Consider the following 25,921-nt stretch of genomic DNA (forward strand, 5'->3'; position numbering starts at 1 on the left):
GGAGAGCACGGGTAACACAGCGACACCTTGCGGTTAATCAGCGAGTCCTGGTATTACAGCACATTAATGACCAAAAGTACATGTTGCTTATTTTAACTCCTCAGAGCCTCACGACGCGGATGGATATCATTTAGCAGCGCATGTATTTCCGGTTCGATACTCAGAAAGCAGCAGGTTTGTGATTTCTGTTATTAAGCGGTTGTATCTGGGTTCAGTACTAGTACACTTGTGTGCTTTGAATGTTTTAGCTATTTACCATGTGATATAGCAAAAGTAGTCGCGGTCTTAAAAAAATAATAAATAAACTAGGCATTCTTGAACAAACAAAAAGAAAAGTGTATTTTATAGCACCGCTCCTAAATGCATACATTATACTTTGGCCTGAGTTTGGAGGTTATGTAAAACTGCATTTGGAAAATCGTTTTTCCATCCATACAAGTAAAACCTGCGTTAGACTTCCGGCAATACAGTAGATAAAACACTGATAGCCAGTCGCGTGCTTCGGTGTGTTCGTGCTGTAAACCTGGCTGTGTTCTCTGTTGTTGCTGCAGATATTATCAACTTGGACGCAGCTGCACCCATCACTTCTTCAGACGCGTGTGTATTGCTTGATGCATGTATAGCTGCAGGCGCGTGTGTATTGCTTGATATACATATTCAGACGCGTGTGTATTGCTTGGTGCGTGTCTAGCTGTCAGACGCATGTGTTGCCGCTGGTGACGCTTTGCCCGGCCGTTGCTGGTGTTCAGTAGTTTGCGCACACATTCCCGGCCTCTTTCTTGGCAGGTGTATTAAACTCCACACGCTTTGTACGGTAAATTATAGATTTGTTTAGGATATCAGATAACAAACAAAAAACAGACCCACATTTTTCTTGGACCAGTTTAACCAGCTCCCAGGCCAGCACCAAGTCTCTTGAAACAGTACGAGCAGCTGAAAACCAGCAGCATCCACCCGCTGTGCCCAGCAGAACCCACCCACTGTGCCCAGCAGTACCCACCCGCTCTGCCCAGCAGAACCCAGCACCAGTCACTGCTGGATGTTCTTCAGGGTTTGTGTGAACCTGGAAATCCCAGACTCCAGGAGTCTGTGTGTCCCTGGAAATCCCAGACTCCAGGAGTCTGTGTGTCCCTGGAAATCCCAGACTCCAGGAGTCTGTGTGTCCCTGGAAATCCGAGACTCCAGGAGTCTGTGTGTCCCTGGAAATCCGAGACTCCAGGAGCCTGTGTGTCCCTGGAAATCCGAGACTCCAGGAGCCTGTGTGTCCCTGGAAATCCGAGACTCCAGGAGTCTGTGTGTCCCTGGAAATCCCAGACTTCTGTCTCAAAACTGCAGCCCTGAGTTTAAGAGACTTCATGCTGGTCGAAGAGCGGCTGGGTCAAGAAAAAAAGAAGAAAAAACAGAACTGTATTTGCGGTACCTGTACTCAAAACCGCGACCCCTATTAATCTAACTCCTGTATCCCAGTACCCAGTAAGAAGCCATTCAACTGGTTCCAGTTCCCAGCACTGGCAGCAGATTATTATTATTATTATTATTATTTGTTTATTTAGCAGACGCCTTTATCCAAGGCGACTTACAGAGACTAGGGTGTGTGAACTATGCATCAGCTGCAGAGTCACTTACAATTACGTCTCACCCGAAAGACGGAGCACAAGGAGGTGAAGTGACTTGCTCAGGGTCACACAGTGTGTCCGTGGCTGAGGTGGGATTTGAACCGGGGACCTCCTGGTTACAAGCCCGTTTCTTTAACCACTCGACCACACAGCCTCCTTTGCTGGAATGCTAAGCAGCTCAGTTAGTTAATTGTGTCAAATATTCAAACAAGTAACTCTCCTGCTGCAGCCTTGTTTGGGTTTCTTATTATTACCAGCACAGACAGCCAGCTAGAAACCCCACAGAAACACTGCTGCCAGGAGCTCCACACCTCCACACCTCCACACCATCAGAGCTCAGGAGGTAGAAATGCTTATTTTTTTACTCGCCTTAGGGATTGAGAAAGTGAAATAGGTGCTTATATTATTCATTGGTTTTGTGCAGCTGCTGGCAACAGCGGAATCAGCTGCCTTACATGTGATAAATGTTCCGTTCTTAAAATTATGAGTTTGTTTTAATGTTGCCATCCTCAGGTGCTGTGAATCTAGTTTCGCCGGGACTGTGAGTCTGCTGCAGTGATGAATGTGATTGCTGTGGTGATATCCTTCCTGGCGTGTGATATCGCAGCCAGCTCCCTGCTGCACTGCGGGCTTCTCCTGCTGCCCCTCACACTGGACCCCTTCGGGGCCGAGTCGCTGCTCTGCCTCTGGCTGGTGGCCCTGGTTAAACTGGCCCTGCTCAGTCAGACCTCCCTGAGTCTCCTCTCTCAAGCTGGGAGAGGCAGTGCTGTGAGGGGCCGGGCCCCCCTGCTCTATGCGGCCGCGCTGTGTGCTCTCACTCCGGCTCTCCAGAGCTGGCAGCGGGCGGTGTATGTGAAGCCCGTGGAGATCGTCACCGGATCGCCGTGCCTCGGCTTCTGCCTGCTGGCCAGTGCAGTGACGGCGACGGCCTACCTGTTCTGGGAGACCGCGCTCCCCTGCAGTGCTGGGACTGAGGCAGGGGACTCCAGCGGGGAGGAGAAGAAGCAGCAAGCCAGGGTCTTGTTCATGAGGGTGATCGGATACTCCAAACCAGACGCTGTCCTGCTGGGAGGCGCCTTCCTGTTCCTGTCGCTGGCAGTGATATGTGAGTAGCACTGTCCATCTATAACCCCATTGCTGCCCACTGGCCACTAGATTAGACGTTGAGAACATAGACATTGAACAGGTGTGGGGTACTCAGGGCAGCACATTCATTGAATAGGTATGAGGTACCCAGGGCAGCACATTCATTGAATAGGTATGAGGTACCCAGGGCTGCACATTCATTGAATAGGTATGAGGTACCCAGGACAGCACATTCATTGAATAGGTATGAGGTACCCAGGGCAGCACATTCATTGAATAGGTATGGGGTACCCAGGGCAGCACATTCATTGAATAGGTATGGGGTACCCAGGGCAGCACATTCATTGAATAGGTATGAGGTACCCAGGGCAGCACATTCATTGAATAGGTATGAGGTACCCAGAGCAGCACATTCATTGAATAGGTATGAGGTACCAGGGACAGCACATTCATTGAATAGGTATGGGGTACCCAGGGCAGCACAGGCTTCATTGAATAGGTATGAGGTACCCAGGGCAGCACATTCATTGAATAGGTATGGGGTACCCAGGGCAGCACATTCATTGAATAGGTATGAGGTACCCAGGGCAGCACATTCATTGAATAGGTATGAGGTACCCAGGACAGCACATTCATTGAATAGGTATGTGGTACCCAGGGCAGCACATTCATTGAATAGGTATGAGGTACCCAGGACAGCACATTCATTGAATAGGTATGAGGTACCCAGGGCAGCACATTCATTGAATAGGTATGAGGTACCCAGGACAGCACATTCATTGAATAGGTATGAGGTACCCAGGGCAGCACATTCATTGAATAGGTATGAGGTACCCAGGGCAGCACATTCATTGAATAGGTATGAGGTACCCAGGGCAGCACATTCATTGAATAGGTATGGGGTACCCAGGGCAGCACATTCATTGAATAGGTATGAGGTACCCAGGGCAGCACATTCATTGAATAGGTATGAGGTACCCAGGACAGCACATTCATTGAATAGGTATGAGGTACCCAGAGCAGCACATTCATTGAATAGGTATGAGGTACCCAGGGCAGCACATTCATTGAATAGGTATGGGGTACCCAGGGCAGCACATTCATTGAATAGGTATGAGGTACCCAGGGCAGCACATTCATTGAATAGGTATGAGGTACCCAGGACAGCACATTCACTGAATAGGTATGAGGTACCCAGAGCAGCACATTCATTGAATAGGTATGAGGTACCCAGGGCAGCACATTCATTGAATAGGTATGAGGTACCCAGAGCAGCACATTCATTGAATAGGTATGAGGTACCCAGGGCAGCACATTCATTGAATAGGTATGAGGTACCCAGGGCAGCACATTCATTGAATAGGTATGAGGTACCCAGGGCAGCACATTCATTGAATAGGTATGAGGTACCCAGGGCAGCACATTCATTGAATAGGTATGAGGTACCCAGGACAGCACATTCATTGAATAGGTATGGGGTACCCAGGGCTGCACATTCATTGAATAGGTATGAGGTACCCAGGACAGCACATTCATTGAATAGGTATGAGGTACCCAGGACAGCACATTCATTGAATAGGTATGAGGTACCCAGGACAGCACATTCATTGAATAGGTATGAGGTACCCAGGACAGCACATTCATTGAATAGGTATGGGGTACCCAGGACAGCACATTCATTGAATAGGTATGAGGTACCCAGGACAGCACATTCATTGAATAGGTATGGGGTACCCAGGGCTGCACATTCATTGAATAGGTATGAGGTACCCAGGGCTGCACATTCATTGAATAGGTATGATGTACCCATGGCAGCACATTCATTGAATAGGTATGAGGTACCCAGGACAGCACATTCATTGAATAGGTATGGGGTACCCAGGACAGCACATTCATTGAATAGGTATGGGGTACCCAGGGCAGCACATTCATTGAATAGGTATGGGGTACCCAGGACAGCACATTCATTGAATAGGTATGGGGTACCCAGGACAGCACATTCATTGAATAGTTATGAGGTACCCAGGGCAGCACATTCATTGAATAGGTATGGGGTACCCAGGGCAGCACATTCATTGAATAGGTATGGGGTACCCAGGGCAGCACATTCATTGAATAGGTATGAGGTACCCAGGGCAGCACATTCATTGAATAGGTATGAGGTACCCAGGACAGCACATTCATTGAATAGGTATGAGGTACCCAGGGCAGCACATTCATTGAATAGGTATGAGGTACCCAGGGCAGCACATTCATTGAATAGGTATGAGGTACCCAGGGCAGCACATTCATTGAATAGGTATGAGGTACCCAGGACAGCACATTCATTGAATAGGTATGAGGTACCCAGGACAGCACATTCATTGAATAGGTATGAGGTACCCAGGGCAGCACATTCATTGAATAGGTATGAGGTACCCAGGGCTGCACATTCATTGAATAGGTATGAGGTACCCAGGACAGCACATTCATTGAATAGGTATGAGGTACCCAGGGCAGCACATTCATTGAATAGGTATGAGGTACCCAGGGCTGCACATTCATTGAATAGGTATGAGGTACCCAGGACAGCACATTCATTGAATAGGTATGAGGTACCCAGGGCAGCACATTCATTGAATAGGTATGAGGTACCCAGGGCAGCACATTCATTGAATAGGTATGAGGTACCCAGGGCAGCACATTCATTGAATAGGTTTGCGGTACCCAGGGCAGCACATTCATTGAATAGGTATGAGGTACCCAGGGCAGCACATTCATTGAATAGGTATGAGGTACCCAGGGCAGCACATTCATTGAATAGGTATGAGGTACCCAGGACAGCACATTCATTGAATAGGTATGAGGTACCCAGGGCAGCACATTCATTGAATAGGTATGAGGTACCCAGGGCAGCACAGGGTTCATTCACACTAGTTTATTTATTCAGGGGTCACCTCTTCAGTTTCTTTAGCTGTTTCAGACTCTGGGTTTCTATCCTTGTTTCTTCTTTGTGAGTAGCTCAGTGCTTAATGCTTTAAATGCACTCTTACATGTACCCTCAATGATAGACACGTTCTGATTTTCAAGTGGTTTTTAATGTTGAGGACATCTTCAGTTATAAAGCTCTGAAACTAATAAAACAAGTCACATTTACAGAGAAGTCAGGTTGGAGTGAGACGCATTGATTTCTGAACTTTGTTGAGTCCATTTCAGCAGTCTGACTCCCAAAAGAAAAGGACATGGCAATGCTTTTCAATGAAGTCTTCCCAAATACAGTCTTACAGGGGTTTCTATTCCCAATAGAGTGTTACAGGGTTTTTATTTTCAAATCAGATCAGATCAAATCAGACTGCTAGATTCTCTGACCTTCTCGATTATCATATTCACAGAGACAACCGAACTGCACTGAGCAAAATACTACACTACATGTAGTTTACAAGAGGGTCCCGGGTGACAGCAGAGTCCGTCCACACATCCACACACTCCCACAATGCACCCTGCTGCAGCACATCCACATACTCCCACAATGCACTCTGCTGCAGCACATCCACACACTCCCACAATGCACCCTGCTGCAGCACAGCCACATACTCCCACAATGCACCATGCTGCAGCACATCCACACACTCCCACAATGCACCATGCTACAGCACATGCAGACAGATGGACTCTGTGTTTTCACTGATTGGGTATTGACTGCCCAATCCTGTGTTGTGTATTGACTGCCCTGTCCTGTCCTATTTTGTGTATTGACTGCCCTGTGTTGTGTTGTGTATTGACTGCCATGTCCTGTGTTGTGTATTGACTGTCCTATCCTGTGTTGTGTATTGACTGTCCTGTCCTGTGTTGTGTATTGACTGTCCTGTGTTGTGTACTGACTGCCCTGTCCTGTGTTGTGTATTGACAGCCCTGTCCTGTGTTGTGTTTTGACTGCCCTGTCCTGTGTTGTGTATTGACTGTCCTGTCCTGTGTTGTGTATTGACTGTCCTGTCCTGTGTTGTTGTGTATTGACTGCCCTGTCCTGTGTTGTGTATTGACTGTCCTGTCCTGTGCTGTGTATTGACTGTCCTGTCCTGTGTTGTGTATTGACTGTCGTGTCCTGTGTTGTGTATTGAATGTCCTGTCCTGAGTTGTGTATTGACTGTCCTGTCCTGTGTTGTGTATTGAATGTCCTGTCCTGAGTTGTGTATTGACTGTCCTGTCCTGTGTTGTGTATTGACTGTCCTGTCCTGTGTTGTGTATTGAATGTACTGTCCTGAGTTGTGTATTGACTGTCCTGTCCTGTGTTGTGTATTGAATGTCCTGTCCTGTGTTGTGTATTGACTGTCCTGTCCTGTGTTGTGTATTGACTGTCCTGTCCTGTGTTGTGTATTGACTGCCCTGTCCTGTGTTGTGTATTGACTGTCCTGTCCTGTGTTGTGTATTGACTGCCCTGTCCTGTGTTGTCTTGTTTGCAGTTGAGATGTTCATTCCCTTCTACACGGGGAAGGTGATTGACATCCTGGGCTCCAGGTACAAGCAGAACGCCTTCAGCAGCGCCATCCTCTTCATGGGGCTCTTCTCACTGGGGAGGTACCTGTCTGCACTTATACACTATAATACACTAACACTAACCCTCACCCTCACCCTGGAGGTAAGTCCACACGACAGCACAGCGTCCTTCTGTCTGTATAAAGCTTTTCTAAAGCCCTGCGTGGCTGAAGCCAGGGAGTGCTGTGGTAATGCCCTCACTGCTGGAGTGTTAGAGACACTCTGTCAATGTGTTTACATCTCAGACACTAGTGGCTCAATCACCTGACACAGCACTGTGGTTCAGGATCAATCAGCTCACACAGCACTGTGGATCAGGTTCAATCAGCTCACACAGCACTGTGGTTCAGGATCAATCAGCTCACACAGCACTGTGGTTCGGGTTCAATCAGCTCACACAGCACTGTGGTTCGGGTTCAATCAGCTCACACAGCACTGTGGTTCAGGATCAATCAGCTCACACAGCACTGTGGTTCAATCAGCTCACACAGCACTGTGGATCAGGTTCAATCAGCTCACACAGCACTGTGGTTCAGGATCAATCAGCTCACACAGCACTGTGGTTCAGGTTCAATCAGCTCACACAGCACTGTGGTTCAGGTTCAATCAGCTCACACAGCACAGTGGTTCAGGATCAATCAGCTCACACAGCACTGTGGTTCAATCAGCTCACACAGCACTGTGGATCAGGTTCAATCAGCTCACACAGCACTGTGGTTCAGGATCAATCAGCTCACACAGCACTGTGGTTCAGGTTCAATCAGCTCACACAGCACTGTGGTTCAGGTTCAATCAGCTCACACAGTATTGTGGTTCAGGATCAATCAGCTCACACAGCACTGTGGTTCAATCAGCTCACACAGCACTGTGGATCAGGTTCAATCAGCTCACACAGCACTGTGGTTCAGGTTCAATCAGCTCACACAGTACTGTGGTTCAGGATCAATCAGCTCACACAGCACTGTGGTTCAGGTTCAATCAGCTCACACAGCACTGTGGTTCAGGATCAATCAGCTCACACAGCACTGTGGTTCAATCAGCTCACACAGCACTGTGGTTCAGGTTCAATCAGCTCACACAGCACTGTGGTTCAGGATCAATCAGCTCACACAGCACTGTGGTTCAGGATCAATCAGCTCACACAGCACTGTGGTTCAATCAGCTCACACAGCACTGTGGATCAGGTTCAATCAGCTCACACAGCACTGTGGATCAGGATCAATCAGCTCACACAGCACTGTGGTTCAGGATCAATCAGCTCACACAGCACTGTGGTTCAGGATCAATCAGCTCACACAGCACTGTGGTTCAATCAGCTCACACAGCACTGTGGTTCAGGTTCAATCAGCTCACACAGCACTGTGGTTCAGGTTCAATCAGCTCACACAGCACTGTGGTTCAATCAGCTCACACAGCACTGTGGTTCAATCAGCTCACACAGCACTGTGGTTCAATCAGCTCACACAGCACTGTGGTTCGGGTTCAATCAGCTCACACAGCACTGTGGTTCAATCAGCTCACACAGCACTGTGGTTCGGGTTCAATCAGCTCACACAGCACTGTGGATCAGGTTCAATCAGCTCACACAGCACTGTGGTTCAATCAGCTCACACAGCACTGTGGTTCAATCAGCTCACACAGCACTGTGGTTCAATCAGCTCACACAGCACTGTGGTTCAATCAGCTCACACAGCACTGTGGTTCGGGTTCAATCAGCTCACACAGCACTGTGGTTCAATCAGCTCACACAGCACTGTGGTTCGGGTTCAATCAGCTCACACAGCACTGTGGATCAGGTTCAATCAGCTCACACAGCACTGTGGTTCAATCAGCTCACACAGCACTGTGGTTCAATCAGCTCACACAGCACTGTGGTTCAATCAGCTCACACAGCACTGTGGTTCAATCAGCTCACACAGCACTGTGGTTCGGGTTCAATCAGCTCACACAGCACTGTGGATCAGGTTCAATCAGCTCACACAGCACTGTGGTTCAGGTTCAATCAGCTCACACAGCACTGTGGTTCAGGTTCAATCAGCTCACACAGCACTGTGGATCAGGTTCAATCAGCTCACACAGCACTGTGGTTCGGGTTCAATCAGCTCACACAGCACTGTGGTTCGGGTTCAATCAGCTCACACAGCACTGTGGTTCAGGTTCAATCAGCTCACACAGCACTGTGGTTCGGGTTCAATCAGCTCACACAGCACTGTGGTTCGGGTTCAATCAGCTCACACAGTACTGTGGTTCAGGTTCAATCAGCTCACACAGCACTGTGGATCTCTCTCTTCATGTGCTTCCTCTCATCCCAGCTCTCTCTCTCTTCATGTGCTCCCTCTCTCCCCAGCTCTCTCTCTCTTCATGTGCTCCCTCTCTCCCCAGCTCTCTCTCTCTTCATGTGCTCCCTCTCTCCCCAGCTCTCTCTCTCTTCATGTGCTCCCTCTCCCCAGCTCTCTCTCTCTCTTCATGTGCTCCCTCTCTCCCCAGCTCTCTCTCTCTTCATGTGCTCCCTCTCTCCCCAGCTCTCTCTCTCTTCATGTGCTCCCTCTCTCCCCAGCTCTCTCTCTCTTCATGTGCTCCCTCTCTCCCCAGCTCTCTCTCTCTTCATGTACTCCCTCTCTCCCCAGCTCTCTCTCTCTTCATGTGCTCCCTCTCTCCCCAGCTCTCTCTCTTCATGTGCTCCCTCTCTCCCCAGCTCTCTCTCTTCATGTGCTCCCTCTCTCCCCAGCTCTCTCTCTCTTCATGTGCTCCCTCTCTCCCCAGCTCTCTCTCTTCATGTGCTCCCTCTCTCCCCAGCTCTCTCTCTCTTCATGTGCTCCCTCTCTCCCCAGCTCTCTCTCTTTCTTCATGTGCTCTCTCTCTCCTCAGCTCTCTCTCTGCGGGGCTGCGTGGGGGTCTCTTCATGTGCTCCCTGTCCAGACTCAACAAGCGCGTGCGGGTCCTGCTCTTCAGAGCGCTGGTGAAGCAGGAGATCGGCTTCTTCGAGACTACCAAGACAGGTGAGAGCACACAGCATTACCAAGACAGGTGAGAGTACACAGCATTACCAAGACGGGAGAGAGTACACAGCATTACCAAGACAGGTGAGAGCACACAGCATTACCAAGACAGGTGAGAGCACACAGCATCACCAAGACAGGTGAGAGTACACAGCATCACCAAGACAGGTGAGAGTACACAGCATCACCAAGACAGGTGAGAGCACACAGCATTACCAAGACAGGTGAGAGTACACAGCATCACCAAGACAGGTGAGAGTACACAGCATCACCAAGACAGGTGAGAGCACACAGCATTACCAAGACAGGTGAGAGTACACAGCATTACCAAGACAGGTGAGAGTACACAGCATTACCAAGACGGGAGAGAGTACACAGCATTACCAAGACAGGTGAGAGCACACAGCATTACCAAGACGGGAGAGAGTACACAGCATTACCAAGACAGGTGAGAGTACACAGCATCACCAAGACAGGTGAGAGCACACAGCATTACCAAGACGGGAGAGAGTACACAGCATCACCAAGACAGGTGAGAGCACACAGCATTACCAAGACAGGTGACAGTACACAGCATCACCAAGACAGGTGAGAGCACACAGCATTACCAAGACAGGTGAGAGTACACAGCAGTACCAAGACAGGTGAGAGTACACAGCATCACCAAGACAGGTGAGAGCACACAGCATTACCAAGACAGGTGAGAGCACACAGCATTACCAAGACGGGAGAGAGTACACAGCATTACCAAGACAGGTGAGAGTACACAGCATTACCAAGACAGGTGAGAGTACACAGCATCACCAAGACAGGTGAGAGCACACAGCATCACCAAGACAGGTGAGAGTACACAGCATCACCAAGACAGGTGAGAGTACACAGCATTACCAAGACAGGTGAGAGCACACAGCATCACCAAGACAGGTGAGAGTACACAGCATTACCAAGACAGGTGAGAGTACACAGCATCACCAAGACAGGTGAGAGTACACAGCATCACCAAGACAGGTGAGAGCACACAGCATTACCAAGACAGGTGAGAGTACACAGCATTACCAAGACAGGTGAGAGCACACAGCATTACCAAGACAGGTGAGAGTACACAGCATTACCAAGACAGGTGAGAGCACACAGCATTACCAAGACAGGTGAGAGTACACAGCATTACCAAGACAGGTGAGAGCACACAGCATCACCAAGACAGGTGAGAGTACACAGCATTACCAAGACAGGTGAGAGTACACAGCATTACCAAGACAGGTGAGAGCACACAACATCACCAAGACAGGTGAGAGTACACAGCATTACCAAGACAGGTGAGAGCACACAGCATCACCAAGACAGGTGAGAGCACACAGCATTACCAAGACAGGTGAGAGTACACAGCATTACCAAGACAGGTGAGAGTACACAGCATCTGATTGTGGTGCTTTTTTACTTTGTAACTGTGATGAGTATTTATTTAAGAACAATATATATGTGTGTAGAATAGAGCTGGGATTGTATTGCCCAATACCCTGGTATCTCTGAACAGATAATCTCTTCTTTAAAAATATACTCAGTATTTTAATGAGTAAGACGCCTCACAAGTAGAACGGTCCCCCGAAATGTTCTCTTTTTCTAGAAAGCAGCACAGCTGGGGACGGGGAGTTTGTTGCTGGATATCTTCACTCAGACGGCTCGCTCACTAAATATCTTGATATCTCTGAGTAGAAAATCATCTTAAATTCTCTTGCATATGTTTAAAGAGGAGATTAATATCTGTTCAGGAATACCAAGATATTTAGTAAGTAAGGAGTCTGAGTGAGAAAAAATGCTGTAAATCCTTTGTTGTTTCCATAATTTGTGCCGGTACTATATGTGTGTGTGCGTGTGTGTCTGTGTGTGTCTGTGTGTGTCTGTGTGTGTGTGTGTGTGTCTGTGTGTGTGTGTGTGTCTGTGTGTGTGTGTGTGTCTGTGTGTGTGTGTGTGTGTGTGTGTCTGTGTGTGTGTGTGTGTGTGTCTGTGTGTGTGTGTGTCTGTGCGTGCGTGCGTGTCTGTGTGCGTGCGTGCGTATGTGTCTGTGTGTCTGTGTGTGTGTCTGTCTGTGTGTCTGTCTGTGTGTGCGTGCGTGCGTCCGTGCGTGCGTGCGTCTGTGTGTGTCTGTGTGTCTGTGCGTGTGTGCGTCTGCGTGTGTGTGTGTGTGTGTGTGTGTGATTGTATGAAGCTGGAAGAGGAGGGTGAATCTGCTGTGTTGTGATTGTATGAAGCTGGAAGAGGAGGGTGAATCTGCTGTGTTGTGATTGTATGAAGCTGGAAGAGGAGGGTGAATCTGCTGCTGTGTTGATGCGATGGCTCTGTTGTGCTCTCTTTCGCAGGTGACATCACGTCCCGGCTGTCCACAGACACCACGCTGATGAGCCAGTCCGTGGCCATGAACATGAACGTGTTCCTGCGCAGCCTGATGAAGACGCTGGCCGTGCTGTCCCTCATGGTCAGCCTGTCCTGGAGGCTCACCCTGGTCACCGTCATAGAGACCCTGCTGATCAGCATCCTCCAGAACATCTACAACTCCTACTACCAGGTGTGTACCCCCCCCCCCCCCCCCCGAGAGAGAACACACACACACACACACACACACACACACACACACACACACACACACACACACACACACCATCATAGAGACCCTGCTGATCAGCATCCTCCAGAACATCTACAACTCCTACTACCAGGTGTGTACCCCCCCCCCCCCGAGAGAGAACACACACACACACACACACACACACACACACACACACACACACACACACACACACACACACACACACCATCATAGAGACCCTGCTGATCAGCATCCTCCAGAACATCTACAACTCCTACTACCAGGTGTGTACCCCCCCCCCCCCCCGAGAGAGAACACACACTCACACACACACACACACACACACACACACACACACACACACACACACACCATCATAGAGACCCTGCTGATCAGCATCCTCCAGAACATCTACAACTCCTACTACCAGGTGTGTACCCCCCCCCCCGAGAGAGAACACACACACACACACACACACACACACACACACACACACACACACACACACACACACACACATCATAGAGACCCTGCTGATCAGCATCCTCCAGAACATCTACAACTCCTACTACCAGGTGTGTACCCCCCCCCCCCCCCCCCCGAGAGAGAACACACACTCACACACACACACACACACACACACACACACACACACACACACACACACACACACACACACACACTATCATAGAGACCCTGCTGATCAGCATCCTCCAGAACATCTACAACTCCTACTACCAGGTGTGTACCCCCCCCCCCCCCCCCGAGAGAGAACACACACACACACACACACACACACACACACACACACACACACACACACACAGACACAGACACACACACACACACACACACAGAGACGCACACACACACAGAGACGCACACACACACGCCAACACACATACACACACTCATACTCTCATACATGCACACACTCACGCACACACTTGCATATGCACACACACACACACTGACAGACAGACAGCAGGGTCTCAGTCAATCATTTCACCTTTCTCTGGGTTCCAATTGGGGGGGCTATGTGGCGCTAGTGGGTTAGTGTTAATGCGCTAGACCAGCCTTTCACCTTTCTCTGGAGACCTGGGTTCCAATCTGTTGATGCACTAAACTAGAGATACTTGCTTTTATCTCAGCGTTTAGCAAAAGAGGTCCAGGACTCGATCGCGCGGTCCAATGAGGCGGCAGGGGAGGCGGTCTCTGCTATTAAAACAGTGCGGAGCTTCGCTACAGAGGACACTGAAGCCAAGAGATACGACAGCAAGCTGTCAGACACACAGAGACTCAAGAACAGCAGGGACACCATCAGAGCTGCCCACCTGCTGTTGAGAAGGGTGGGTGTGTCTGTTGAGAAGGGGGTGTGTCTGAGAAGGGTGGGTGTGTCTGTTGAGAAGGGGTGTGTCTATTGAGAAGTTGTCTGTTGAGAAGGGGGTGTGTCTGTTGAGAAGGGTGTGTGTCTGAGAAGGGTGGGTGTGTCTGTTGAGAAGGGGGTGTGTATTGAGAAGTTGTCTTTTGAGAAGGTGTGTGTCTGTTGAGAAGGTGGTGGGTCTGTTGAGAAGGGGGTGTGTCTGTTGAGAAGGGGGTGTGTCTGAGAAGGGTGGGTGTGTCTGTTGAGAAGGGGGTGTGTATTGAGAAGTTGTCTTTTGAGAAGGTGTGTGTCTGTTGAGAAGGTGGTGGGTCTGTTGAGAAGGGGGTGTGTCTGTGGGAATGTGACTGATCCCTGGGGAGGCGCTCGTATGCAGAGGGATGCTTTTCTAGCGTTCACCAGCACACGAGCATCATACTATAAGCCATGATGTTCTGAGGCTGGAGGTGTGATTGTTTGTCGCTCGCTGTTTCAAGGGTGGAGGTGTGATTGGTTGTCTGCTGTCTGTTCTGAGGCTGGAGGTGTGATTGGTTGTCTGCTCTCTGTTCTGAGGCTGGAGGTGTGATTGGTTGTCTGCTCACTGTTCTGAGGCTGGAGGTGTGATTGGTTGTCTGCTCGCTGTTTCTCTCTGCAGCTCATCACTCTGGCAGTGCAGGTGATCATGCTGTACTATGGGCGCTGTCTCATTAAAGCGGGTGAGATGAGCACGGGCAGCCTGGTGGCCTTCATCCTGTACCAGAGGGAGCTGGGCTCTCACATCCGGGTAGGTCTCTCATCTTCACACTCTGGAATAACACTGAGTACCTTCCAATATCATTCAAATATCATTTACACTGTCTCCCCTGGTCCACAGTCAGGGGAGCGCAGGGGTCCCCGAGGGTCTCCTCTGGTAAAGGCACGGATGCGTGGTGTGCAGGGAGAGTCACACAGTCAGGGGAGCGCAGGGGTCCCCGAGGGTCTCCTCTGGTAAAGGCAGGGCTCTGTGGTGTGCAGGGGGAGTCACACAGTCAGGAGAGCGCAGGGGTTCCAGAGGGTTTCCTCTGGTAAAGGCACGGGTGCGTGGTGTGCAGGGGGAGTCACAAGGGGAGCGCAGGGGTCCCCGAGGGTCTCCTCTGGTAAAGGCACGGGCGCGTGGTGTGCAGGGGGAGTCACACAGTCAGGGGAGCACAGGGGTCCCCGAGGGTCTCCTCTGGTAAAGGCATGGGTGCGTGGTGTGCAGGGGGAGTCACACGGTCAGGGGAGCACAGGGGTCCCCGAGGGTCTCCTCTGGTAAAGGCACGGGTGCGTGGTGTGCAGGGGAGTCACACAGTGAGGAGAGTGCAGGTTTGCGTCCTGGCTGTGTGAAGTCGCTCATTGGCTCTGGCGCTCCAGTGGGTTAGGGCAGCGGTTCAGTGGTGAGATACTGGATGGTTCTGTTGGTCCCATATTGAATTATTACCATTTTCTCTTAATCTGTTAATTTTTGCTGAATAGTTGCACACTCACACAGCTTCTAAGGGTGGAGTGGATCACATGGCACTTCACAGGAATACAGGGCTGGTGTTGCTGTGTCTTGTGTGGGCCGGTCAGTGTATATACTTACAAATTTGACTTCTTTATTTCCTGTCTCCCCTGCAGGCTCTGGTGTACATCTGCTCTAACATGCTGAACTCGGTGGGGGCGGCTGCCAAGGTGTTTGAGTATCTGGATCGCAGGCCGCTGGTCTCCACTGACGGCTCCCTGCAGCCCGAGACCCTGAGAGGACACGTGCAGTTCAAAAACGTCAGCTTCACCTACCCCAGCAGACCCGACGTGCCCGTGATCAAGGTAGAGCACCCTGACACCAGAGCATTACACATGATAGAGCAGAGGGTAGAGCACCCTGACACCAGAGCATTACACAGGGAGAGAGCAGAGGGTAGAGCACCCTGACACCAGAGCATTACACATGATAGAGCAGAGGGTAGAGCACCCTGACACCAGAGCATTACACATGATAGAGCAGAGGGTAGAGCACGCTGACACCAGAGCATTACACATGATAGAGCAGAGAGTAGAGCATCCTGACACCAGAGCATTACACATGATAGAGCAGAGGGTAGAGCACCCTGACACCAGAGCATTACACATGATAGAGCAGAGGGTAGAGCACCCTGACACCAGAGCATTACACATGATAGTTTGAATTGATCTTGTGTTTCAGAGCGTGTCATTTGAGCTGCGCCCCTGTGAGATCACGGCTCTGGTGCCCCTCTGTGCGTGAGAGTCTCTCTCTCTCTCTCTGTCTGTCTGTCTGTCTGTCTGTCTGTGAGAGTGGTGTCGCTCTGAGAGTGTATCTCTAGTTTACTCTCTTTCATTGTGTTCTCTCTCTCTCTCCTCCAGAGCGTCTCGTTTGAGCTGCGCCCCGGTGAGATCACGGCTCTGGTGCCCCTCTGTGCGTGAGAGCCTGCCTCTCTCTCTCTCTCTCTCTCTCTCTGTCTGTCTGTCTGTGAGAGTGGTGTCGCTCTGAGAGTGTATCTCTAGTTTACTCTCTTTCATTGTGTTCTCTCTCTCTCTCCTCCAGAGCATCTCGTTTGAGCTGCGCCCCTGTGAGATCACGGCTCTGGTGCCCCTCTGTGCGTGAGAGCCTGCCTCTCTCTCTCTCTCTGTCTGTCTGTCTGTCTGTCTGTCTGTCTGTCTGTGAGAGTGGTGTCGCTCTGAGAGTGTATCTCTAGTTTACTCTCTTTCATTGTGTTCTCTCTCTCTCTCTCCTCCAGAGCGTCTCGTTTGAGCTGCGCCCCGGTGAGATCACGGCTCTGGTGGGCCCCTCTGGCGGGGGGAAGTCGACGTGTGTGTGTCTGCTGGAGCGCTTCTACCAGCCCCAGAGTGGAGAGATCCTGCTGGACGGGGCTCCCCTTCAAGACTACCAGCACTCGTACCTGCACAGGAAGGTAACGCACTCACACTCACACTACCAGCACTCACACTGCCAGCACTCACACACTCACACTGCACTCAGCACTCACACTGCCAGCACTCACACTGCACTCACACTACCAGCACTCACACTGCACTCACAGTACCAGCACTCACACTGCACTCACACTACCAGCACTCACACTGCACTCACAGTACCAGCACTCACACTGCACTCACAGTACCAGCACTCACACTGCACTCACAGTACCAGCACTCACACTGCACTCACACTACCAGCACTCACACTGCACTCACACTACCAGCACTCACACTGCACTCACACTACCAGCACTCACACTGCACTCACAGTACCAGCACTCACTGCACTCAACACTGCACTTACACTACCAGCACACACACTACCAGCACTCACACTGTGTTCACACTGCACTCACACTGCACTCACACTGCCAGCACACACACTACCAGCACTCACACTGTGTTCACACTGCACTCACACTGCACTCACACTGCCAGCACTCACACTACCAGCACTCACAGTGCACTCACAGTGAATCTCTCTGTCTGGTTAATGTAACAGTGAATCTCTCTGTCTGGTTAATGTAACAGTGAATCTCTCTGTCTGGTTAATGTAACAGTGAATCTCTCTGTCTGGTTAATGTAACAGTGAATCTCTCTGTCTGGTTAATGTAACAGTGAATCTCTCTGTCTGGTTAATGTAACAGTGAATCTCTCTGTCTGGTTAATGTAACAGTGATTCTCTCTGTCTGGTTAATGTAACAGTGAATCTCTCTGTCTGGTCTGCTTGTCTGTGCTGTCGCTGTGTTTATGGCACTGCTCTCTTCCACAGTAAGTGTATTCACTCACTCTTATGTTCCTGTCCCTGTCAGATCGCCCTGGTGGGTCAGGAGCCGGTCCTCTTCGCCGGCTCCATCAAAGACAACATCGGCTACGGGCTCCCAGAATGCTCTCTGGAGCGAGCCCAGGAGGCAGCGCGGAGAGCCAACGCACACGGCTTCGTGACGAGCCTGGAGCGCGGCTACAACACCGGTGAGGCACACACACCAATACAATACAATACAATACAATACAATACAATACAATACAGTACAGTACAGTACAATACAATACAATACAATACAGTACAATACAATACAATACAATACAATACAATAAAATGTAGCACTCTGCAGCCCAGCTACAACACCAGTGAGGCACACACACCAGTACAGTACAATACAATACAATACTATGTAGCATTCTGCAGGCCAGCTCTAACACCAGTGAGGCACACACACCAGTACAGTACAATACTGTGTAGCTCTGGAGTGTTCTAGTCATGGATGAAATAGAGCTGCACGGAGCCATTGGTTCATTTGCTGTGTTTATTCAGACGCGGGTGAGAGGGGGGGGCAGCTGGCTGGAGGACAGAAGCAGCGCATCGCGATCGCCAGAGCTCTCGTCAGGAACCCACAGCTCCTCATCCTGGACGAGGCCACCAGCTGCCTGGACATCGAGAGCGAGCACGCGGTGAGTCTGTCTGTCTGTCTGAGAGTCTGTCTGTCTGTCTGAGTCTGTCTGAGAGTCTGTCTCTCTGTCTGAGAGTCTGTCTCTCTGTCTGAGAGTCTGTCTATGTCTGTCTGAGAGTCTGTCAGTCTGTGTGCTGAGAGTCTGTCTGAGAGTCTGTCTCTCTGTCTGAGAGTCTGTCTCTGTCTGAGAGTCTGTCTATGTCTGTCTGAGAGTCTGTCAGTCTGTGTGCTGAGTCTGTCTGAGAGTCTGTCTGTCAGTCTGTGTGCTGAGAGTCTGTCTGTGTCTGTCTGTCTGATAGTCTGTCTGTCAGTCTGTCTGCTGAGAGTCTGTCTGTCTGAGAGTCTGTCTGTCTGAGAGTATATCTGTCTGAGAGTCTGTCTGTCTGTCTGAAAGTCTCTCTGTTTCTGTCTGTCTGAGAGTCTGTCTGTCTGAGAGTCTGTCTGTCTGAGAGTCTCTGTCTGAGAGTATGTCTGTCTGAGTCTGTCTGTCTGTCTGAGAGTCTCTCTGTTTCTGTCTGTCTGAGAGTCTGTCTGTCTGAGAGTCTCTCTGTTTCTGTCTGTCTGAGAGTCTGTTTGTCTGAGAGTCTGTCTGTCTGAGAGTCTGTCTGTCTGTCTGAGAGTCTCTCTGTTTCTGTCTGTCTGAGAGTCTGTCTGTCTGAGATTCTGTTTGTCTGAGAGTCTGTCTGTCTGAGAGTCTCTCTGTTTCTGTCTGTGTGAGAGTCTGTCTGTGTGAGAGTCTGTTTCTGTCTGTCTGAGAGTCTGTCTGTCTGAGAGTCTGTTTGTCTGAGAGTCTCTGTTTCTGTCTGTCTGAGAGTCTGTCTGTCTGAGAGTCTCTCTGTTTCTGTCTGTGTGAGAGTCTGTCTGTCTGAGAGTCTCTCTGTTTCTGTCTGTCTGAGAGTCTGTCTGTCTGAGAGTCTCTCTGTTTCTGTCTGTCTGAGAGTCTGTCTGTCTGAGAGTCTCTCTGTTTCTGTCTGTCTGAGAGTCTGTCTGTCTGTCTTAGAGTCTCTCTGTTTCTGTCTGTCTGAGAGTCTGTCTGTCTGTCTGAGAGTCTGTCTGTCTGAGAGTATGTCTGTCTGAGAGCCTGTCTGTCTGTCTGAGAGTCTGTCTGTCTGAGAGTATGTCTGTCTGAGAGCCTGTCTGTCTGTCTGAGAGTCTCTCTATTTCTGTCTGTCTGAGAGTCTGTCTGTGTGAGAGTCTCTCTGTTTCTGTCTGTCTGAGAGTCTGTCTGTCTGGCAGTCTGTCTGTCTGAGAGTCTCTCTGTTTCTGTCTGTCTGAGAGTCTGTCTGTCTGTCTGGGAGTCTCTCTGTTTCTGTCTGTCTGAGAGTCTGTCTGTCTGTCAGAGTCTGTCTGTGAGATTCTGTTTTTTCTGAGAGTCTGTCTCTCTTCATCAGAGGTTAAAGTAAGCCGGTACGGTCCATGTTGTCAGGTCATGTTACATTTCGACTGATCAGAGTGAGTGTTTAGGCTACATCACTTCTTCTTTGTATTTTAACTCTTCTTGGTTGTCCCGTTACTAATTGTTATTGATGTTTAAGCAAAAGAACTCACAGTCACTCAGGTACCGTCATGTGACTTAGCATGACAGAGGGGTGATCACCATGGTAACCGTCACACTCTGTGCAGGAAGAAGCATTCCTGAAAAACTAAAAGCTCTCCTCACTGTGGAAACTCTTCAGCGAGCGACGCTGACTGTGAAGGGGTTCAGCAGACCAGTCCGCACTGAGCTTTCAAAACAAGGGAGCTTTTCTAACTGGAATCACAGTGAGCAGAACAGACTGTGATACACAGATCCTTCTAATTGCTTTTAAAAAGGAAACATATCAAACAGAAAAACAACCATGAGATGCTTCACAATCAAAACCACGTATACGAGGTGACAGCAGGACGCCCCCAGCGTGACATGAGGGGGGGGCAAGTCCGTCCGAAACGTAACTGAAAAAAAAAAAATAATAATAATAATAATAATAATAATAATAATAATAATAATAATATTTTTGGTTTATTGTTGGCCGTCTCGTGTTTTTCATCCTCATTGTCTTGTTTCAATCTGAAACCCACATTTAGGGGCGGGATTGCGATGCCTCGTTTGCTCATAAAACTGTCTTTCATTGGATGAATTGATCTTATGACGTCACGTTAGTCAGGTGATAATAATACGGAAGTTTTTAGAGCGGTCTGTTGGTCCGCCGTCAGTATTAATTTCCGATTCCTGAATTGCCAGGTAAAGAAAGAAAGAGCGACACTGTTTAAAACGCTACCGCCCCTCGCATCCCGTTTGTCCCCCTTTGTGTTTTTTCTCCTTTGCAGGTCCAGCCTTAGGGGTGGGTGACCTGTGCCCCCGCAATCAAGGGGTGCCAAAATCAAAATTTCAATTAACAAATATGTTTGCAGGTTTTGTTTGTCCCTAGTTCGATTTATCCACACGTAGGTGTACGCTTTGAGATGAACACCTCTGCAATGTCACACACAGACACATCTGCACAACCACATGCGTGACGTGTGTTACGTAACATGTCAAGTGCTACTTGGTACCAGAGATACTAAAAGAATGAGATGGTAAACTCGGATATTTTAACATTGGTAGTTCTGTCCTCGCTCGGGCGGGGAGTTGTGAGAAATAAGGAGTTCCGGAGAGCAGTTTATTCCTATCTACAGAATGTAAAAGCTTGCTGCTTGCCTCAGTCTAAGCAGCCTCACGATAAAATGACTTCACACTTACATATCACTATTAACAGGATTAATGCATTTGTCTGGCCCGTCAGGTTCTTTATATCGCCCAAGTCCGTCCTGAAATTGCCTGCTGCTCGTGCATAATCATGAGCACACTGCCTTGGAGGCGTGGCTTGCTTGTCAAGGGTTGGGTGAGATATAATGACTGATGTGATGAGACGAGAAATTTGGAGAGGAAGAGAAGAGTTCAGGGACATTACTGAGATTAGTGATCAGAGTGATAGCGAATTGTTATATTATTAGGCTATATATAATTTAACCATGTTTTAAATAGATATTTATTTAAATTGAAAGCCATTAACTTATAAATACTGTTTAAAGATCACCATCACGATATTCCACTATATTGGTTAAAATTTGAACATGATTTTTTTGTGTGTGTGTGAAATGAAAATAATGCTTCTGGTTAGGCCTATATATAAAAAATAATTATGCAAACCCTGCAATATTAGTAATGCACAAACAGGGTGTCCCCTCAAAATAACTCAATAATGAAATATATATTCATTACAGGAGCCATGGCCGGTTTTGCTGTGACAAAGACTCAAAGTTTTTTTTTAAGTTTCTTGTTATGATTTTGTAAGAAAATAGAATATGTGATAAAATGTTAAAAATATTCCGTTTTTTTTTTTAGGGGCTCCCGAGTGGCGCATCCAGTAAAGGCGCTCCACGTGGAGTGCAGGATGCGCCCTATAGTCTGGACGTCGCCGGTTCGAGTCCAGGCTATTCCACAGCTGACCGTGGACGGGAGCTCTGAGGGGGCGGCGCACAATTGGCCGAGCGTCGTCCGGGGGGAGGGAGGGTTAGGTCGGCCAGGATGTCCTTTGCTCACCGCGCACCAGCGACCCCTGTAGTCTGGCCGGGCGCCTGCGTTGTCTTCCGACGCTGTAGCTCTTGGGTGGCTGCATGGTGAGTCCACAGTGTATAAAAAAGCGGTTGGCTGACGGCACACGCTTCGGAGGACAGCGTGTGTTCATCTTCGTCCTCCTGAGTCAGCGCAGGGGTGGTAGCGGTGAGCTGAGCTTCAAATCATAATTGGCCGTTCCAAAATTGGGAGAAAATAATAAAAATAATTGGCAACGACTAAATTTATAAAAAAGAAAAAGAAAAATTCAGTTTTCTTCATTTTCGTTAAAATACCGACGCTGGCGCCAGAAACAAAGTTTGCACAGATCAAAATGTACCCTAAGGCCGGCACTGCTCCTTTGTTTTGGTTTCTCATTTAAAATGTGTTCATTGTAAATTAGTTCCTGGTGTGATTGTTAATGTGGCTTGTTATTTTAAACACATGAGTCAGTGTGATTGCAGTGACACTGCAGCTGAAGGATCAGGAACGGGAAACTAGATCAGTCAGCGATTGAAAAGAAGCGTTACACTTTTCACTGGCTATAAACGAACATTAAAAACAAACATTACGTTAAACAAAATGTACACTAACACGTGTTTGCATTGCATTGTCATTAAGAGACAGTAAGGATGGGATCCAGCGAGTCAGCGCTGTGAATAACAAGGTGTGTAAACTCCGGGTCTGGTGAAGTTCAGCACATAGACTGAACAGATCAACACGCACACATACATCGCTATTGAACCTCAAGCAAATGCAAAGACTTGTATTTCATTTTGCTGAATGAAACCATTTCAACAAGTGTATAATTAACAGTATAAACTGCGCTGCAGGAAGGACAAGTGAACAGCTGTTTCCTGTTTCATAAAATGGTCTTATTCCTCTAAGAAAGCATGTCTGTGTCTTTGTGCTGCTTCTAAATATGGTCCATTGAGTTAGAGGGCAAAGTTTACTCCTAATAAAATAACTGAAAACAATCATGGAACTGCTACTAGTCATCTCGTGCTAGTTTTAGAATATGTTTAAATTTCAGGGCAGGTTTTGCACTTGCTTCGGATTGGATACATTGTTCTGTATCTAAGAAGCGCTGCCAGTGCGTAGAACGACAGGGAGAGGAATAGAAGGAAACATTTGAATTACCTTCCGATTTCAGGTGTCTGTAAAGTAAGAGGACGCTGGCTGTGAAAGAGGACTGCCACTCTTGTCGTTTTTTATACACAGATCAACTTACTTGACTTGAAAAACGTCTTAAACGGTGCAAGCAAATTCCTACTTGGTTTGACTGAATGAGCACAAAGAGCTTCATATGAAAGCTGAAAATGAATTTCAATAAAAGACCAACGACACGTTTTTAATAATAATAAAAACTAGGGGTGGGCATCGATATGAAAATTGTATATTGATATCGTGCACGTATTCCGATATCGATAATATCGAAGTCTTCCAAAACACAGAAAAATATAATAACACAAATGCAATATGAAACATATATCCATACAGACGTGAACAGATATTTACATGAGAAAAGCAGTAGCTTAGTTTAACTGAGTGGTGCTTTGCTAAACAATATCCATGGAGAAAAACAAGGTCTTGTTATATTGTTTTACTAATCCATGCCATCATCAGCCTCCTCTAAACTGAAATATTTCTATAGTATACTTCACTGCACAGGCTAGCCAATCTGGAAGTAATTAAATCCTCTCTGCTTATAAATGCACGACACATCTAAAAGTATAAAGTACGGTGTCATGCTGAATGTTGCATTATTTTGAGATGTGTTTTGCGCCGTTTTCAAATTCCATGACGCTTCCATGATTTCCATGACCGTACGAACCTGTCACTGTTATCAGCCCTCAGGTAACCAGAAAACAACCCCCTTACCCCCTCCTGCCCTTCAGCCCTACAAGTGCCTGACAACAGAACATTAACGAAACATAAACAACCAATCACAGATCACACAGTCTAGTGGCCACGCCCCCCTGCTCGCACCGCATGTCTGAATGGGACCCGCTCTCAGTCTCGTGCACAGCAACACAACACAGACGCTGTGTAACCGTCGAAAAAAACTCTCTTGCCCTCCTCCCCTGCTCTCACTGTGTTAATACCCCTCCCCTGCTCTCACTGTGTTAATACCCCTCCCCTGCTCTCACTGTGTTAATACCCCTCCCCTGCTCTCACTGTGTTAATACCCCCTCCCCTGCTCTCACTGTGTTAATATCTGCCCCCTCCCCTGCTCTCCCTGTGTTAATACCTGCCCCCTCCCCTGCTCTCACTGTGTTAATACCCCTCCCCTGCTCTCACTGTGTTAATACCTGCCCCCTCCCCTGCTCTCACTGTGTTAATACCCCTCCCCTGCTCTCACTGTGTTAATACCTGCCCCCTCCCCTGCTCTCACTGTGTTAATACCTGCCCCCTCCCCTGCTCTCACTGTGTTAATACCTGCCCCCTCCCCTGCTCTCACTGTGTTAATACCCCTCCCCTGCTCTCACTGTGTTAATACCTGCCCCCTCCCCTGCTCTCACTGTGTTAATACCCCTCCCCTGCTCTCACTGTGTTAATACCTGCCCCCTCCCCTGCTCTCACTGTGTTAATACCTGCCCCCTCCCCTGCTCTCACTGTGTTAATACCTGCCCCCTCCCCTGCTCTCACTGTGTTAATACCTGCCCCCTCCCCTGCTCTCACTGTTTTAATACCCCTCCTCTGCTCTCACTGTGTTAATACCCCCTCCCCTGCTCTCACTGTGTTAATACCCCTCCCCTGCTCTCACTGTGTTAATACCTGCCCCCTCCCCTACGATCACTGTGTTGACCTGCCTCTCTCTCTCCTCTCAGATCCAGGAGTCTCTGTCTCGCACCCGGGGTCAGACGGTGCTGGTGATCGCTCATCGCTTGAAGACGGTGGAGAAGGCTGATCACATCATCGTGATTGAGGGTGGTGAGGTGCGGGAGCAGGGCACTCACCAGGAGCTAATGAGGAGGGAGGGCAACTATCACAGGCTGGTGCAGGGGCTCTTCACAGAGACACAGCCCCCGCAATAGAGGGGCACACACACAGTGTGGAGAGAGCTGGGGGGGGTTACACACACAGAATGGAGAGAGCTGGGGGGGGTTACACACACACAGTGGAGAGAGCTGGGGGGGGTTACACACACACAGAGTGGAGAGAGCTGGGGGGGGTTACACACACACAGAGTGGAGAGAGCTGGGGGGTTACACACACACAGAGTGGAGAGAGCTGGGGGGGTTACACACACACACAGAGTGGAGAGAGCTGGGGGGGTTACACACACAGAGTGGAGAGAGCTGGGGGGTTACACACACACAGAGTGGAGAGAGCTGGGGGGGTTACACACACACAGAGTGGAGAGAGCTGGGGGGGGTTACACACACACAGTGGAGAGAGCTGGGGGGGTTACACTCACACAGAGTGGAGAGAGCTGGGGGGGTTACACACACACAGAGTGGAGAGAGCTGGGGGGTTACACACACAGAGTGGAGAGAGCTGGGGGGTTACACACACAGAGTGGAGAGAGCTGGGGGGGGTTACACACACACAGTGGAGAGAGCTGGGGGGGTTACACACACACAGAGTGGAGAGAGCTGGGGGGGGGGGTATGTCTTGTATGTCTGATTCAGTGTGAGGAGCTCAGTTTGGATTAATGATCCCAGCTTGTATGTCTGATTCAGTGCTCAATGTGAGGAGCTCAGTTTGGATTAATGAGCTCAGCTTGTATGTCTGATTC

At 49.1% G+C, this 25,921-nt stretch overlaps 1 protein-coding gene across 2 annotated transcripts; it reads left to right on the top strand.

Moving 5' to 3' along the window:
- Nucleotides 1-50: 50 nt before the first annotated feature.
- LOC131709046 (antigen peptide transporter 2-like) lies at nucleotides 51-25,265 on the top strand. 2 transcript variants are annotated; one of them, XM_059010669.1, is made up of 12 exons: nucleotides 51-174; nucleotides 2,130-2,721; nucleotides 7,142-7,256; nucleotides 10,083-10,213; nucleotides 12,571-12,776; nucleotides 13,949-14,146; nucleotides 14,813-14,941; nucleotides 15,796-15,984; nucleotides 16,914-17,087; nucleotides 17,967-18,126; nucleotides 18,470-18,606; nucleotides 25,011-25,265. In XM_059010669.1, exons 2-12 carry the CDS (start codon nucleotides 2,175-2,177, stop codon nucleotides 25,215-25,217), a joined length of 2,193 nt encoding a protein of 730 aa, XP_058866652.1. In that variant the 5' UTR covers nucleotides 51-174; nucleotides 2,130-2,174; the 3' UTR covers nucleotides 25,218-25,265. The 2 variants fall into 2 exon arrangements, with proteins under 2 accessions (XP_058866652.1, XP_058866653.1); XM_059010670.1 differs by lacking the exon at nucleotides 51-174 and adding an exon at nucleotides 1,777-1,959.
- The last annotated feature ends 656 nt before the right edge of the window (nucleotides 25,266-25,921 follow it).

This window comes from Acipenser ruthenus, chromosome 41, assembly GCF_902713425.1.
Source record: "Acipenser ruthenus chromosome 41, fAciRut3.2 maternal haplotype, whole genome shotgun sequence".
Taxonomy (NCBI): Eukaryota; Metazoa; Chordata; class Actinopteri; order Acipenseriformes; family Acipenseridae; genus Acipenser; species Acipenser ruthenus.